General features: G+C 35.0%; 2 protein-coding genes across 2 annotated transcripts; one reads left to right on the top strand and one right to left on the bottom strand.

Annotated features, from left to right (window-relative positions):
* Positions 1-196: 196 nt before the first annotated feature.
* Positions 197-8,630, bottom strand: LOC144443026 (long-chain fatty acid transport protein 2-like). The gene is made up of 9 exons (XM_078132400.1): positions 8,180-8,630; positions 6,432-6,659; positions 5,342-5,503; positions 4,175-4,299; positions 3,745-3,939; positions 3,264-3,354; positions 2,454-2,652; positions 1,979-2,076; positions 197-1,531 (listed from the first exon to the last, which is right to left on the bottom strand). The coding sequence occupies exons 1-9, from the start codon at positions 8,628-8,630 to the stop codon at positions 1,224-1,226; spliced, it is 1,857 nt and encodes a 618-aa protein (XP_077988526.1). The 3' UTR covers positions 197-1,223.
* Positions 8,631-8,705: 75 nt separating this feature from the next.
* On the top strand, positions 8,706-16,962 carry LOC144443025 (protein dcd1A-like). The gene is made up of 15 exons (XM_078132398.1): positions 8,706-8,710; positions 10,111-10,144; positions 10,586-10,718; positions 11,337-11,434; positions 12,027-12,100; positions 12,441-12,490; positions 12,832-12,890; positions 13,336-13,370; positions 14,205-14,299; positions 14,602-14,712; positions 15,047-15,141; positions 15,237-15,347; positions 15,918-16,032; positions 16,462-16,678; positions 16,905-16,962. The coding sequence occupies exons 1-15, from the start codon at positions 8,706-8,708 to the stop codon at positions 16,960-16,962; spliced, it is 1,290 nt and encodes a 429-aa protein (XP_077988524.1).
* Positions 16,963-17,630: the final 668 nt, after the last annotated feature.

The raw sequence follows: 17,630 nt of genomic DNA, 5'->3' as shown, positions 1-17,630 counted from the left end.
AAAGATCGATATATAGATAATGTCACCAAAACCACTTGACTTATACACACTTACACATGTTCGCACGTGGGACACTTTTGGTAAATCACACCATGTATGAAGTAATATTATTCCACCTTTGGTTGTGACTAACCTAAAGACGGGTAAACGAGGACAAAGTCGAAAAAAAGTTAAATTTTCTTCAATGGTCCTCACAATTATTTTATTTGAACGTAGCTTGTTATCAGATGTCGTTTAAATTTCCACATTGTTTCCAATTCAAGTATAATGATTTTATTATCATTCAATATCAGAGTTGTTGCAGCTCACTATAGTTAACGTTTTTATGCACTGACCTACATACATAGTAGGTGAATCCTAAAAAATAGAATTAAACTCTGTCTGTCTGTCTGTCTGTCTGTCTGTCTGTCTGTGTCATCATTTTGCAAGAGCGACGTGAAATGAAATTTGGTACACAAAATTGATATTTTCAGAACCGATTATATTATACAGATTTGTACGTTACTAGTATTTAGTAACAGGAAGGCTTTTTCTTCAAATATCTAGACAAGGATTGACAAGGAGAAGTAGATGTAGTCACAATACTTGGCATGTGTATATTATCAGCTATACTAAGTGGGTGACAAAATTGAAATCGTGAAATGATCATTTTCATTACAGCATTTTCTCAATACCATCTAAATCCCCATCATATAGCGATAACCTGATATATAAGTTGTAGAGATGTTGACCTTCTGACTCTTTCAAGACAGACAGGCTTAATTGAAAGCCACGCCATCTTTTCGAAAATAAGGAACAATACTAAGGGTTACAGATACATCATCAACAAAGCGACATTTGGTAGATGGTACAGTAAATTAATAAAACTTGGCTAGGGAAATAAAAGTTAAATCCGCTTACAGTATGAAAAGATATAAGCTATGTATATTTGTGCATCGAAAAATATGTTGAGTTGGTTTCTCTTTTTTTTTCAACTTCTCCGTATCCTTTGTTTTAGTTTGTTTTCTATCCGTATGTATCGTACTCCAGTCGAAATTACCTTGCAATATTCATCACCATATTTAGTTATACTCATTCAGCCTGCAGGTTTCCTTTTCATCAGTATTTGGGATACTCTTAATAGCATCATTTCACCATAATTCCCCCTAAATTTCCCTGATAAATGTCACCTACACATGTTACTTATATATACTACAACGATCCCAAGCATTTGCTGTTTTCCCCTACAGTCTCGACTTTCCCATCACGATCTTTTTAAACTCATCTCCAGTCAGAGGTAGATAAGTTTTTTGTTTGGTGTCCATATAGAACAACTGATCATCCACAACATTTGGGTCAAAGCCTTCCTTCTTTAACTTTGTATTAATGACTTTGTAGGTAGCGGTCATGTCAAACGACTCTCCTACTCGAAGAAATAACGGGCACGCATACTTCGGTAGCTGAGAGGTGATATGGCTGTAAAGCCGAGCAAAATCGAAGAGCTTTGGCTGTTTTAGAACAACAGCTGCCATTCCAGCTCGTCCATCATGACCTGTTGACAGAATTACATAAAAGTGTGAAGGAGTAGCATACGATTGAAATGGTTCATAGAAAGTGTTTGGATTTAAGTAAATTTTGCAGTTGATTGTGAAGGACCAACTCATTTTCCTGAAATATAATCAAGTCGAACTACAGTACAGTTGCAAGCTGTTGAAGATAAAATAGGTAGCTTATATATTGTTAATGTTGCCCTGAAGTTTGGGATACTGGATTGAATTTAAGTATATCCTGTATGCAATATTTTCTCATTTCTTTTCAATCCTTTATTCTTCATCCATAAATGGGGTTTGCCCGTTTTAGCAATCGGATCAGAAGTCACAAGACTGACAAAAAGTAATTATATTGTCAATGACATATTCATTTCATTTGATACTTATATTCAATTTGTCATATTCATCAATATATACACTTCTGTTCATATTTTTACTCAGTTTCTTACCAGGTACTTTGACTCCATAGACTCTTACATCAGATATCCCAGGAAACGAGCCAATCGTTTGAGTTACTTCAGTGGTAGCAACATTTTCACCCTTCCACCTGTGACCAAACAAAAGATAACGAATTGTATTGAATTGTAAGCAAATTAACCCAACAAATAAAAACAGATTAAAGTTGCTTTAGGTGTTTTATCTATGTGTGAAGTACATTTTGATGTCTGACAGTCTGGGTAGGAAAATTATGTCTTAATATGCTGATTAAAAAACTACTTAACTACATGCTCAAAATACATGAAGATGTGATAATATAAAAAAATATGATGATACAAAAGATGAAAGCGAGAACTGTAACTTGCCACCTTTGAACTATTGTCTGCATCTTGTAAGCATTTTGATTGGTATGCTGATCATATATTATGACGTTGTTTCAACAACTGAAACAAAGAAAGTAGTTTCAACGATTTAGTAAATATTTACCGAAAGGTGTCTCCTAAACGATCTACGAAGTATATGTAGTAGTTATGGTCAAGTCTGAGGAGGTCACCAGAATTGACGTACGCGTCTCCATCGACGAAAACATTTCTGAGAATCTTCCGCTCGGAAATTTTAGGATCTCCTTTATACCCTCCAAAAGGGATTCCGTCTGAAATGCGATGAATTAAAAGTCCAGCCTCACCTGGTAAAATGAATACAATATGATTAATGAATTAGTATTTGTAAAAGATAGACGACCACGTGTCGTTAATCAATGTGTTGTTAATAGTAGGCTTTAGATTCGAATATCTGAGAGTCAATAATAAAAAATATGACTAACTTAAGTTTCTTTTGACGATTGAATGGATTTCTTTCTCTATTAATAAAATCTAAATATACATTTTCTTAACTTTGCAATGAATGGTGAGTTAAAACATCGGTTTCCTGCATCCCATTTATATTATTAAATATTTCTGTACAAAATAGTAAATTAGATAAAAAGATGTCCACCGTATGTATTTTCTACATGATATCGTATGATGTGCTCGTTGATAGATATATAATTATGAATGGTTGACTTTATAAATATATAATTTTCTGAACTAGAAGATGGTGTCAGATATATGTGACACACTGATATGTACTGTTAATATCAATCTGATGGTATGAAATTATAAATACAAATGAATAAATCCCCCCCCCCCCTTCCCAAAAGAGAAAATATTTCATAAAAGTATCTTCAAAATTGTGATTTAGTAATACGGGCACACATTTGTTTACAATTTCATACAGTAGCATTGACAAATACATTACCTAGTTTAACAGGAATACACCTTCCATATGAATTACGAATTGGCTCAGCTGTCTCAACATCACACTGAACTAATTCAAACTCAATCACTTCCTGCAATAAAACCAGTATAGCAAGGTACGTCCACAATTAGTATTAAATTTCCATTAGATGAGGGCACCAACAATGATCTTGCTCTTAAAGGGGAACGCTACTCCAGGAAATAAAAGAAATTTTCATAAACTATGGGTTCTGGAGTCATTTTATGAATCGGATGTACATCATCTACAATTAGTTGCGATTTCAGAGAGACATCAAGTTGATCTCGTGCTTTTATCTTTGCTGTGAGACATTGCATCGTGGGAGTCAGCAGAAATAATGTATTCAAGCTGCACACTGAATATTTATGAGTCCTGAATGCATATACCCCTCAGTGTAAAACATCTCTCGAAAGCAACTCACACAATCATAGCCATTGTTACTGTGGGCGTTCAGTATACATACCTTCAGCCGAGGTGTGAATCGTCCAACAGCTCCAGCAGTGTTGTCTATATTCATAGAAGAGAATGTACCATCAGTTGCTCCATAAAATTCATAGATAGTTCCAATCCTAAATCTTGTTTGGAATTCTCTCCAGATATCTTTAGTCAAACCATTTCCAATTATTAATCGAACTTTGTGAAGATTATCTGTTGGACTCTGAAACACAACAAAAACAGTCTAAAGGGTAAGCTGACCCAGGTACGTCTAACCGCCTCACCAAAAAAAGACAGAAGTCTGCGCACTTAAAATCAGTGGCTCAAATACGCTCTTTGTCCTGTTTAAAACTCGTTTTAATTGAGACGTAGACATTTATATAGTTCCCACGAGATAACAGAATTACTTCAAATGAACTAGTGATTACAATAATCATCTCCATCCAAGCAAGTCTTACCTTTGGTCTTGATAGTAAATATCGACATATCTCACCAATATGAATAAACACAGTTGCTTGATACTTAATGATGTCGTCCCAAAATTTACTTACAGAGAACTTTGGTGCCAATATCATAGTAGCACCTATGCGAGAAACGAAATGGTACAGGGCATAGTTATATAGCTAGGTAGTTAGGTGGCTAGCTAGACAGATAGACAGACAGTCAGACAGACAGACAGACAGACAGACAGACAGACAGACAGAGGCAGACAAATAGATAGATAGATAGATAGAAAAGATAGACGGACAAACAGAAAGAAACATACATACATACATACATACATACATACATACATACATACATACATACATACTGTCTTGCCAATTTTTCCTTTGAAAAAGAATATTTATTCGAAACGTCGGATCTAACAGCTATATATACGGACTGGTTTATTAGTTCCTTATGCATTTCTTTCTACATAGTACATACATACATACATACATACATACATACATACATACATACATACATACATACATACATACATACATACATACATGCATACATACATACATACATACACATACATATATACATACACACATATATACATACATTCATACATACATACATACATACATACATTAAACAGATCAATAAAATCAAGTATACACATATCCATTTAGCTATACTAACTGCAGCCATTTCATGACACTATTTTGTTCGATATAATGACAAGTTTGTCAATATATGAAACCCTCAGATATACCTCAGGTAAATTTGTTTGTAAACCTCTCCATATAAAACGGCAAGAAAACGTAGTACTTGTTTAGTTTACTGTAAATAAGCGCCTCTGTCAATCAAGGTTAAATATCACATACAAAGTAATCATTCACTGGACACACAATGTGGTAATTCGTGGATATATAAATAAATAAATAAATAAATAAATAAATAAATAAATAAATAAATAAATAAATAAATAAATAAATAAATAAATAAATAAATAAATAAATAAAAAAAAAAAAAAAATATATATATATATATATATATATATATATATATATATATATATATATATATGTGTGTGTGTGTGTTTGTGTGTGTGTGTCTATGTCCATGTTAGTGTCCACGAGTGTCCGCGCGTCTGTATGTGGTTTATATGCAGAGTTGTTCGTCCTTACCATTTGAGACTGAATAGGATGTCCCTACCATAAATCCAGTGCCATGGAATAATGGAAGTGACATGTATACCCTATCGTCTGTCTTGACATATTCAGCAATACGTCCCCGCAACAAAATACTGAGCATTCTTGACTGTAGCAGTCGGACTGCCTTTGGAAGACCTGGAAGATAATCATATATACAGTATATTCCAGTATCAGTATTATATGACTTCATCATAACACGAGTATGATTCGCTGACAGATACACCGTGGAGTCGAAAGTGAGATTAGGTGAAATCAAGGAATCACACAAGCAATATTATGACACAAGACTAGACATGTTTTCATTGGATTATGTATTCATCACATAACAAGACGGAGAACATATGATTTTTGACAACTTTGAATCGGACTTTAGTACATGTAAAATAAGTTGGCGTACGAGGCCTATGCAAATTAAGTTGTCTGACGACACCCATTGAAAAAAACAATTATCATAATTGCATGTACTAAGAGATTGCCTAAATACCAGTACCAAAATTCGCCATTTATGGAAATTACTCTTTACGAGAGGTAAAATACTTGCTTGCATAACTTTATATTTAGTCTAAATTTGATCTTAGTTTGTCCAAACAAAACACATCTATTAATTCAGGACAATTAACAGCAACAAATATCCACTGACAACAAACAAAAAGCTGTTTGGTTCCCGTTACCCTACCCCATCTAGTTTTCACTACCGACCTTAAACTTTTTTTTACGTATTCGAGAAAAAATTAATAAAATCGCAAAAAACTGTGAAGTCTCACGAGAAATAGTGACAGACATCAACTTAAAAAAGACAAAATAAAACTGTTCTTCCAATCTGTAGTGGCTGTACATCTGATAGGAAGACATAAACAACACAGAGACCATTTGGAAAACAATGGAAACATGAACTAGACACTCACACATGAAAAATTATAATAATAATATCAAATAAAAAATCTACATACCCCACATATGCTAAAATTGAGCGTAATCGGAATCACACAATTTTTTTATTAGACCTAATCGGGAAATGAAAATACTTTACATACTTATTAATGATTAATCGGAATAAAAATACCTGTTGTGCCCGACGTGAACAAATATAGCAAAGCATCATCTTTATTTAATCGTCTCCTACATTCCCTTGGAATGATTTTATCTTCTGTTTCCCTGAGTTCACTTTGAATATTCTGTATAATTGGAGAAACCGGTGACTGTATACTTCCAAGGTACCAAACAGAAATCCCTTTTTCCTGTAAAGTTTCTGAAATTTGATGTAATGCTTGAAGGAGCTGGTCACTGAAAACTAACAGAAACACATACATTTGACAACTTTAGCATACATGTGAAAGCTGTAATGTATGTGATGGATTATAAGAAAAGAAAAAAAAATATCGTCAACAATTTTTCAGTATCTCGAAAAATATTGTTAGAGAGTTTGATAAAAGTTTTGAATGGATGGAAGGATGGTTTGCTACTGAAATAGATAAAACTGGATAATGCATGGTCCGACAACATATGCAGTTACTACATGTAGTCAGTTACATTAGGGCCTATTAGGGGTGAAATCGTGACAACTGGACTAAAGCATCCAATTTGGTACACGTTGTTAAGCATGGTACATAGAATCATTTGAGAGGAAAGTAAAATCAAAGATGGCGCCCATAACAATGATTTTGCTCCAAAATACTCATTTTCTATATTATGCTATGGCTATAATGTTCACTAACCATCCAAACATACATTTTTGTTGTCAGAAAGTTCACGTTCTCATATGTTAAGAAAGCAAGGACCAGAGAAATAGTTCGATCTGAACTAGTCGAGTCTGTGACAATGACACATTTAATATACAATTCAGAGCTAAGTTCAAGTGCTGCGCAATAATTATAAAGAGAAGAACGAAAGAGAAAGAAATGATATCAGTACTAGGAGTAATAAATAGACTAATTAATATGATATAATAATCATTGAAACAGTATTTAAATATCGATGAACAGTGGAAATAAAATTCATACTAAGTTAAGAAAATATAAACAAGTGTGTTTCCTACAAATTTTACAGGTGAGCTTTGAAAGATGCTTTGAAACTTTCTTATAAGCTAGATGGAAGATGTTTACACAAGGGATCAAAGTATGACTCCGCGTTGATAATATATTTATTGAACATAAATAAAGCTCAAAGGTCAATTGCTTTCACACACTGACAGACTGTAAGATACATCGTGGCGTTCCGCCCTCACCGGTCGATGTGTGAGGGCGCCCCGTCACGGCGTACAACACAATGAGTGTTTCGTTAGTATGTGCTATTTTACATTCATTTTTCAAGTAGGAAGCCTTGATAACATTTTATAAATTAAAATAAATATCCAGTTCTCATCCATATGGCCACTTTAACTGAATAGAAACTAAACATTATAACATTGCCTACGGCCGTTACTGTTACATTATAACTTATTAAACTGAAAACAATAGCATTCCTTGAACCTACAAAGGCACCTGCTGTTAGTTTGGTATCAGCTGTATTGTTGCTTTTACCCAATTTTGTCTTTGTTTGAAGTCGCTTTATTCAAGCAAACGCATTGGTGTTTTTTCGCTTGTTATATAACAGAAACTTGTCCTACTTTCATAAATAGAGGTCAACTTAGGGTCAATTGATTCAATTGCTTCTAAACAAGTACGGAGCATAGGGGCGTTTTGTTTGCAAGTACGTCACACCGTGGGTTAGAAACCAGACTGGTCATCCAGACTAGTCTCACTGTAAAGTCACAAAAGTATACATGCATATGTGTACTGACGTCTAGTAGTAAAGCCCTCTATGGTTACTTACCTTCACCAACAATAATTACTTTGGCATTAGAAATATCCAAACAGTGTACCAAGGACTCGTTTCGTAGATTGACATTTAGAAGTGCGCCTTTAATGCCGACCTTAGCCAGACCAAAAACTGTCCAAAAGAATGCTGGCTCGTTGTACATGAGTACTGCCACGGTGTCTCCAAATTTTAGTCCTCGACGAAGGACAAAGTTTGCAAATTGGTTAGATCGCCTGTCAATATCTGCATATGTGTAGACATTATCGCCAAACACTAGACAGTCTCTGTGAGCGTATTTAGACATTGATTCTTCGACAGCATCCATATAAAAACGCTGTCCAGCCATATATTCCCGCAACAATTCCCTACCAGAATAGAGTCGTTGCAGGACATTTTGTTCGAACGATTCTGCATCGACAGGTTGGACTGCAAATTCGTCCTCCGTGGTAGCGTCGTCGGCCATCATATTTGCACGTTTGTGAGTCGACTCGACTCAGCAGTGCATTGTACAATTTACGTCAACAATGCTATCAGATTATATATGCCGTAAGTGTTGATTGAGGTCAGAATTAAATGGTGTATTCTGATAGATTTTAAGTTGCTCGGGACATGTCTTTCTGACAGCCATCACCAGGAGGCGTGTTCAGGAGTGATCCAGGACTTGCGCTAACGTTTCAATGCACTGATGCCTCGAGTAGGTCAGTGAATTAATCAAAACCTGGAAGAAAGGTTAATATATGGGCATTATGACATCATTTAAAACAGGTTATGTGGCGCCCTCTATTCGTTATTATTGCCATTCAGTCGTTCGCTGATCATGGTGACGGGATCTTAGTCAATGAGGGCACAATATGCAACATGAGAATACACAGTAACTAGATCGGTCAAACTAAGTCATGTCTGTAATATTTCTCGGAGAACTCGAACTTCTATTCTTTATTTTTATGCCATCTTCGCTTCATATAATGTCCTAATCATTTCTTATTTCATCACGAGAACTGGAGTAAAAATGGCCAGTGATCTTTATATGCATAATAATAATGAAATAGAAAACCTGTCTATGTCATGTATTGTCAGAATATGATGGAAATATCCATAAGCTTATAGTAGGTCATGTGAACTTTATAGATTAAAAACAATGCCAGATTTTCAAATCATAGCATGTTGTCATTGATAAGAATCATAACCTGTTCGATTCTAAATGTATGACCACGGGTTGTCTGTGGTCAAAGTCCCACTACACCTTTGTTCTGAGCTGTTTCAAAGTGACCACATATAAATTAAGTGTTTTCTATCGACTGTAGCAACGAACTTTGCAACTACCGAGCCGCCATATACAGCTGTTGTGAATAACACTGAAACGATGAGATCGATCATTGCTTGTTGCTTGTTGTTGACTGTAACCTCAACACTTGCAGGGGTAAGTCTACACTCCACGAACTATTACATAAACACTAGAAGAGTTACTTCGAAAAAACATTCCTTCAGATGCGTCCGCATAATTATAAGCTATCGTAACTAATCCTGTCACATGATCTGTTGCTATTTATTTGTGTATGCCCTCCACTGTCTATGATCAAATGGACTGATCTTAGGTCACGAGTATTTGCTATAATCTGTAATTAACCATAGACAGTGGAGTACATAGACATAGACTGATATGAATCAACCTGATATTAAAATGATAAGAATGTAAAACCACCTCTGATGCATTCTTAGATATCTGAGGCGTTGACATGTGTATGGCTGTGTGACAACAATAACGAGGAATACGATTGTATATCGAGACAGTGAACTGTCATATCATAGACGGTCAACAAGTTCAAAGGTCAAAAACAACACCTCAGTACGCTTTAAACAAACTGTAACAGTTATATATTTAGCTATTCATGTAAGGGAGAGCTAGTCTTAAATGTAATTACATATTATCACTGTATTTATTTTAGTCCAGCAGATAACATTGTCAAATTTGATGTTAAGGTAGAGATATGGACACACTGGCAGAAATTAAGAATGTCTGCCATTCATTATGCTTACTTTACAGCAGCTTGATGTAAAAATTGTTCGTATTGAAATAATAAAATCGAATTTTGTATGGAGGTAGAGATTGGCCTACTGGTTAAATCTAAGTATGACCCGTTTGCATAAAATTAAAAAACTACATACCAAATTCGGTGTAGTTATCACAAATTGAACAATTTTCACATCAAGCTACTGTGAAATAAGCATTCCGAATGGTGGCCATCTTGAAAATGGCGGCCATTGTTAATCTATACAAGTGGGTCAATGTCTACTTTTAATCAATCGAACTCTACCTTCATACAAAATTAGGCTCTTTTATCACAAATTTAAAGTGAATAATTCCACCCAAAATCTGCACATATCCGCTGGACTATTGTGTCTTCTTCCCTTTATCAACAGCCTGATCCACATGCCAAACCTAACTTGAATCCGATACAGACTGATTCACCTGTGTTCGTTAGACAAACGAAGAATGCCAAATTATACACCGTGGGCAAGGGAGATGACTCGTTCAGTGTCGTGCATGTTTGGGGTATGACTTGATTTCATTGTTTAAAATATTAACGTTCATTATCAGTATGAGCAAAATATTCCTCATTTCGGTAGATCAGTTGAATTACTAAAGTTAAGTATTACTAACACAAACAGTCGAATGTTGAGCTTTTGATCTGTCCCTAATGCCTTTAGTGGGTTCCTAATAGGAATCATGACTAATTTAATTCCTTGTATTATAAAGTAGCCGTAAGATAGGTAAAACTGGACAATCTCATAACTAAAATCATATCATCGATTGGGATTTTTGAGATATCTTGTTCCAGACAAACAAACAAACAAACAAACATACATACATACATACATACATACATACATACATACATACATACATACATACATACATACATACATACATACATACATACATACAGACAGACAAACAGTGTAACAGGAGTGAAAACATAACCCTCGCCTAACCTTTTTGGTTGAGGTGTTTATCAGGAAATGCAATTAGTTAGAAATTACTTTACTGAATTGCGAAGATGCCGAAGTCGATTTTTTAATATGTTTCATGAAAGGAAAAATCACAGTTTAACACTGAGTATGAAACAAGATAGTACACCCTTCTAGATCATCCCATTTTCACTCCATACAGGCAGTCCTTATGACATGGGTTACGCACACGGTACCATTATGAAGGAGGAAGCCACCAAATTCGTCAATGACGTTTGGAAATATCTTGAAGATACAATAGTAAGAAATTTACATGTTTGCACATACATGTATTGAGTCCTTTTGAAGTCACTCGAACGATAAGATGTTTTCCTAATATTTTCTCCGTTCAGCCGAAGAAAATATGGATATCAGAAAGGCCTTGATGCGTAGTGACAAAAATCTGTATGTTATATCATAACTGCAATTCCTAGTCACATTTACACATCGTCCCCACTTTAAAGAATACCCAACGGAAGATGGATTTCGATAGGAGTCCCAATAGGAAAAACACGCACGGGGCATTGTCACCACAATTTGAAAAGATGTGTAGTGAGAAAACAATTAGGTGAGACTGGTTTCTGACTGACTGACTGACTGACTGACTGACTGACTGACTGACTGACTGACTGACTGAAGAAAGATATTGGGGATAATTACAAGTACACCCGTGTAAAATAATTTTATGAACAAATCGAAAAATGGTGGCGACGACGTAGACACGCAGTGTCATGATGTAGAACGACCAGTGTAGAAACTACATATTTTTTGTTCGAATGCGTTGAACTTGGCTTGTGTGATGTATAACGTGGGTTTTCATTCGTTCTTTACATATATTCTAATTTCTCTGTAGATCGATGCAATAAACAGTACGGTGCCATTGCCATACTTTACTAAATGGTTTGTAAAGGACGTTGCAGATATGGGGTATGGAAATTGATACTAGTTTTGCTAAACATGGTTGTGTTCATTCATGTACGTAGTACTCTTAGGCTACGACCACAAGGAATGTATTTGTATCTGTCTGAAGTGGGAGATTTGACTCTTTGTCATGACTTTATAACCCAGAGGCTTGTCTTGGTGTTACCATCTCGAGAAGGTATCTTGGTTAATGATTGTCATAGATAATTAATCCAACATCCGCACAAACATTCCTTTTAATTGTAATTGTTATAGCTTACCACACACAGCAAAATATCAACCCACAATTTTGCTCTTACTGCCATACTTTGACAATTGACTTGATTTTTGTAACATTCGTATTCAGAATGGACTTAGCTCTTGACCTTGAAAACTTGTTGGTGGAAAAATATACATGTAAGTAACTCTTATTCAAAACATTACTTCATTTATTCAACGTTTGGAACCACTGAAATAATAGTGTATACAGTGCTCAATCGGGGGTTCAATTGTTTATATCTTGCACTAGATGTAATAGTGAATGGTTACAGTACAATACAAATCAATACAAGATATCTAAACTTATTTTGATATCATCGTCATTAAAAGAGCAATAGAGATTTCTTTAGATATTGGGTAATAGATGGTTTATGTGTATTTGTGTGTTTGTGTTCAAAACTGGAAATGACAGAAATAGTCCTTAGAGACTCACATATACTATATATAGTATCATGAACTTTGTGTGTCCTGTCTTATAGCAAAGTACTTCTTAGATGAACTTCAAGGCATGGCCGATGCTACCGGACTTGATTTCAAGGTAATCCTTTTTTGTTTTACCAATACCGATAAAGATGATACAAGTATATATGATGTTTATGTGAATATTGTCCGTGAATTTCCTTTACGAATGAAAATGTATAATTCTGTAGCCGGACTAAGACTTTTGTTTTAGTTTTGAGATCGACGATCTTATAATTTTTTCTTCAATAAGATCTGCATTATGGCAAAACACACACACATCTACCTACCCACCTACCTACCTGCGTAAGTACGTACGTACGTACTGACAGACAGACAGACAGACATACATACTCCACAGGTATTCGCGGCCATCATTGAAACCTATTCCAAATTTTCCAGATAGGAAATTAACAAAAGTTATTAAGTGTCTATTTTCCTTTTATTGTGGTGTGGGTAAAGAACTAAACAATTACTAGTAACTAGTTTGCTGGCTCTATGACTTTTATTATTTCTTTTTACAGAAATTGAAAGGGATACATATGCTAGGTGAAATCACGTGAGTGTTATTTTAAAGAATGTTGTTTTCTTCTTCAATTTTTAAGAAAGACGCGTTTCAATAATTTTGTTATATAAGTTAGACGTACCTAATCTTATTATTGGCCGTGATCGGCTAAAGTTGCGTTACTTATATGGTGTACTTTCATTGTAATATGAAGTTATCTTCATAAACTCCACAATGTATTCATAATTTGGCTGATCGATAAAGTACATATGCACTAGTTGACATCAAGTTACTTTTGTTCTTCGTAGATTGAAAAGTGGGAAAAAAATAAGAGTTACCAATACAGATACTGTCTTTTCTAAGTTTTATTGCTTAAAGTTACATTATTATTGTGCAAACTACACACTTGTTACAAGATATGGTAATTAAGTATTTGAGCTCTATATCATTTGGAGTTAACCTGTACGATATGTTGATTACTTTCTTATTATTTAAATTAAAATCATTCAGTAAACTAATTATCTGTACTATTGAGAGTCATCAGCCGTCACATCTAAATTATGAGTAACAAGCTGCTCTGTAATAGTAATTACATATAACCCTTGAATGACAGATATAGACGTTTTCAATTTATAAATTCTACACTGAGTGAAAGTATCTATTATGATGTCGGAAATTAAAGGTAATTGGTTTAATATAAATGTCAATATAAAGTGTCACGTTAAAGTTGTTACTACCAAACCAGAGTGACTATAGAGTTTAAATTGGGCGGCACGATGTTTTTTTTCGTTACAAATTACATAACTCAGAATACACCGCCTTATTTAAACTTTATAGTCTTTTGGTTTGGTAGTATTTGGATAGTCATGCTCTGTGTATGATTCACAGCAAGGGTACCTGTTCAATGTTTGGTGCATGGGGAAAAGCAGTACCGACACCTGGAACCGTATTACAGCTCAGGGCACTTGATTGGAATATGGACGGTAGGTAGCCTTTAGACTGGACAATAGATATAGTAGGCACTCTTTTCAACACTCGGGTACGCATGTGGCGAGCGATATTAATGACGTCTACAAATCTTAAAGTGACGTTGAAGGAATATGAATAAAATCCTCAATTAATAACAGGGGCAAAGAAAAAAGAAGACATATAATCTGGTATAGTAACTTGAAAAAAGTTACTTTGACATTAATCAAATTTGTATTATATATTTGCTGTCAAGTAATTAACTATGTCTTTGCTTATGAATTCGTAAACACGACCAAAATTTCGTTTGTTTTTCAAGGTCCTTTCAAAAATTATCCCCAAGTCACTGTGTATCACCCTGACCCTGACGGTACGAATGGCCACGCCTTTGCCAATGTGGGATGGACAGCCTGGATAGGATCTATAACAGGTACAAATACATACAGGGGACGTTACAGATGCTATGATATGTCGATGATATCTTGTTTGTTTCAGAACACTGTGATATTTTCTCTAAAGTATACATACTTTGTTATACTCCTTAGTGGTTGGTTTTGGTTTGTTTGTTCTATGCCATGGTGCACGGGATCTTGGTTAGAATGTTGTATATGCTTACTATACGCTTTCATTATTTCCATACATTTGGGTCTATCGTTCAATCATAGATTCGGTTTTATATAAAGTCGCTGTCATAGATAAACTGTAGTTTTCAAAAACCGGTAAACTAAATAACTCTATTTGATTACTTTATCTTCTGTTTTGAGGAATGTCATCAAAGCAAATGGCAATCAGTGAGATTGGTATTGTGGATGCTGATGACAGCTGGGGCTCAGAATCAAGAAGTGGCGTTCCTTTCACTGTGAGTATCAAGAGCATGATATACTCGGATCCTTTAAAACTCACAGATATGTTCAAATATCTTTTATTTTGAATACTTTTCTTTTATATTTTCAGTATTTGCTACGAGATATCTTGCAGTTTGACAACACTGTCGATGACTCTATTAACAGGATTGCTAACGCTCACAGGACATGCCATCTTTTGATGGGTGTTGGGGACGGCAAGGTGAGTACTAGTGTGTGAAGGATTGCAGCGTATGGGGCGGGGCATTTGGGATGGTAGGATGGATGTACATAAGGTGGGTATTCAGGATGTCAAAGTTGATACATCGATGGTTTTGTGTGTGTGGATGAGGGCGTGGATATTTGGTTGAGCTCAGGGGTCAAAATGTGTATATGTGATGTGTTTGGAATGGCCAGTGATGACTGTGTGTGTGTGGAGGGGGAGGGGGGGGGGGGGCTGAGAAACGGTTAATGTGTGCCTGGCTGGTGTCAGAAGAGACATATTGTGTACGTTTAAGAAGGGTTTGGAATGGGTAGATAGGTGTTCGATGGAATTAAGTTCCGAACCGGTTACTTTGGAATTTAGAGGGAAGGAGCACAAGGGGATAAAACAGAGAAATACACTAAAAAACAAGATTTAGTAATTTCTTACCATTGGTTAGTTACAAGAGTAACAAAGTAACAACTATGTCACAATCTCAATGACTATTCATCTTGTCAATCACCATCGTGACAAGTCAGCATATTATACACTTATTAATAACGATATTCGATAACATGTTCTCTACCTTAGCTTGGTACGTTCCGCGGAGTGCAGTATTCTGCTGGCGTGTCCAACTTTTACGATGATAAGAATATGCTACCAATGGGAGATTGGCATCCACGTATAGATGGTGCTGTATATTGGAGTATGTTGTACATTTTGTTATTCAAAGTAAAATTAGCATTGTGACTTCCAAGAATAATACACAGAAAACAATAGTTATCACGATAGTGGATTACAGCACAAACACAAACAATACACTACAAAACATGAAATTCTATACGTCACAACATACAGGTACTATATCAAATCAGAGATACTGTTTTTTCAGGGAAGGTTTTTTGGAGTTTCAAGGTGATACAAGACATCGAAGAGACGAACTTGCCTCGCCGACAGATTTAATTGTATTGACTTATAAACTCGAATTTATTTTATCTTATTTTACACAAATTCATTTTGAAAAGCTGAGAGAGTATAAGAGCACGGCTTGATAGATGTATAACACTTCTGACACACAAGGCCACTTTTGGCACCTCTGATTCTATGGACTAAAAAGGATTTTCTGTGTTTCTAGGTATGGGATGGCAGCATCAAAATTACGACACTGTATTTTCTAGACAACTGAATAAATACCATGGTAACATAACGGCAGAAAATGCCATCCGAGATATTGTGTCGATCATTCAAAGTGGTGATACACACTGTGCTATTTACGATCTGAACCAAAACTACATGTACGTTGCACACGCCAGAAAGGACAGTGGCAGTGGTCCACCGCAGGCCTTTGACAGGTGGGTACAAGTGTCCCTCTTAGCTCATATCAGTACGAGATCACTTTTTGATTTAGTAGTTTGATGTATTTGATATCTATATTTTTTTATGAAGTAAACCGAAGACTTAAACTCTGACATATAAGAAATTGCTTTTAAATTAAAAGGATTGTGCACATTTTCAGAAAATATTTACTCAGTGATATTGATTTAGTAATCTTTCTTTCTTTCTTTAATTATTCTTCAGACCCTTTATTCGTCTGAACATGAAGGATCTTTTCGGCGAGTCTAAACCTACTGTTTGATATGACTGTGATACCTTTATCACGTGTTAAATGATAATCGATGAATAGTATATAGGTTAACTAAAGTTATACCCATACTATTACCTTATTGCTTTTCCATACTTCGATTTACGGTAAATGAAGACGTCAGATTTTTTAATCAACCAAGTTAAATATCTGTAATTTCACAAGAAAACAAACACGTATGATTATATAAATTATTTTATTGTAATGTAACACTAATGTGAAGTATATTGTTAATCGTTAAATAAAGTAATTCAGATTCGTCTGGCATGAACAAAAGTATTTGTATGTATGTATGTATGTATGTATGTATGTATGTATGTATGTATGTATGTATGTATGTATGTATGTATGTATGTATGTATGTATGTATGTATGTATGTATGTATGTATGTATGTATGTATGTATGTATGTATGTATGTATGTATGTATGTATGTATGTATGTATGTATGTAAACGTGTGTATGTATGTATGTATGTATGTATGTATGTAAACGTGTGCATGTATGTAAACGTGTGCATGTGTGTATGTATGTATGTATGTATGTATGTATGTATGTATGTATGTATGTATGTATGTATGTATGTATGTTTTGTTTGTTGATTCGTTTGTGTGTGTTGCAAATGTAGAAGAAGAGTGTTATGTTATCCCAATCTCTTTATG

Source organism: Glandiceps talaboti, chromosome 12 (assembly GCF_964340395.1).
Source record: "Glandiceps talaboti chromosome 12, keGlaTala1.1, whole genome shotgun sequence".
Taxonomy (NCBI): domain Eukaryota; kingdom Metazoa; phylum Hemichordata; class Enteropneusta; family Spengelidae; genus Glandiceps; species Glandiceps talaboti.
Note: the sequence above shows the minus strand (reverse complement) of the source record. Positions and strands in the feature narration are given on the sequence as shown.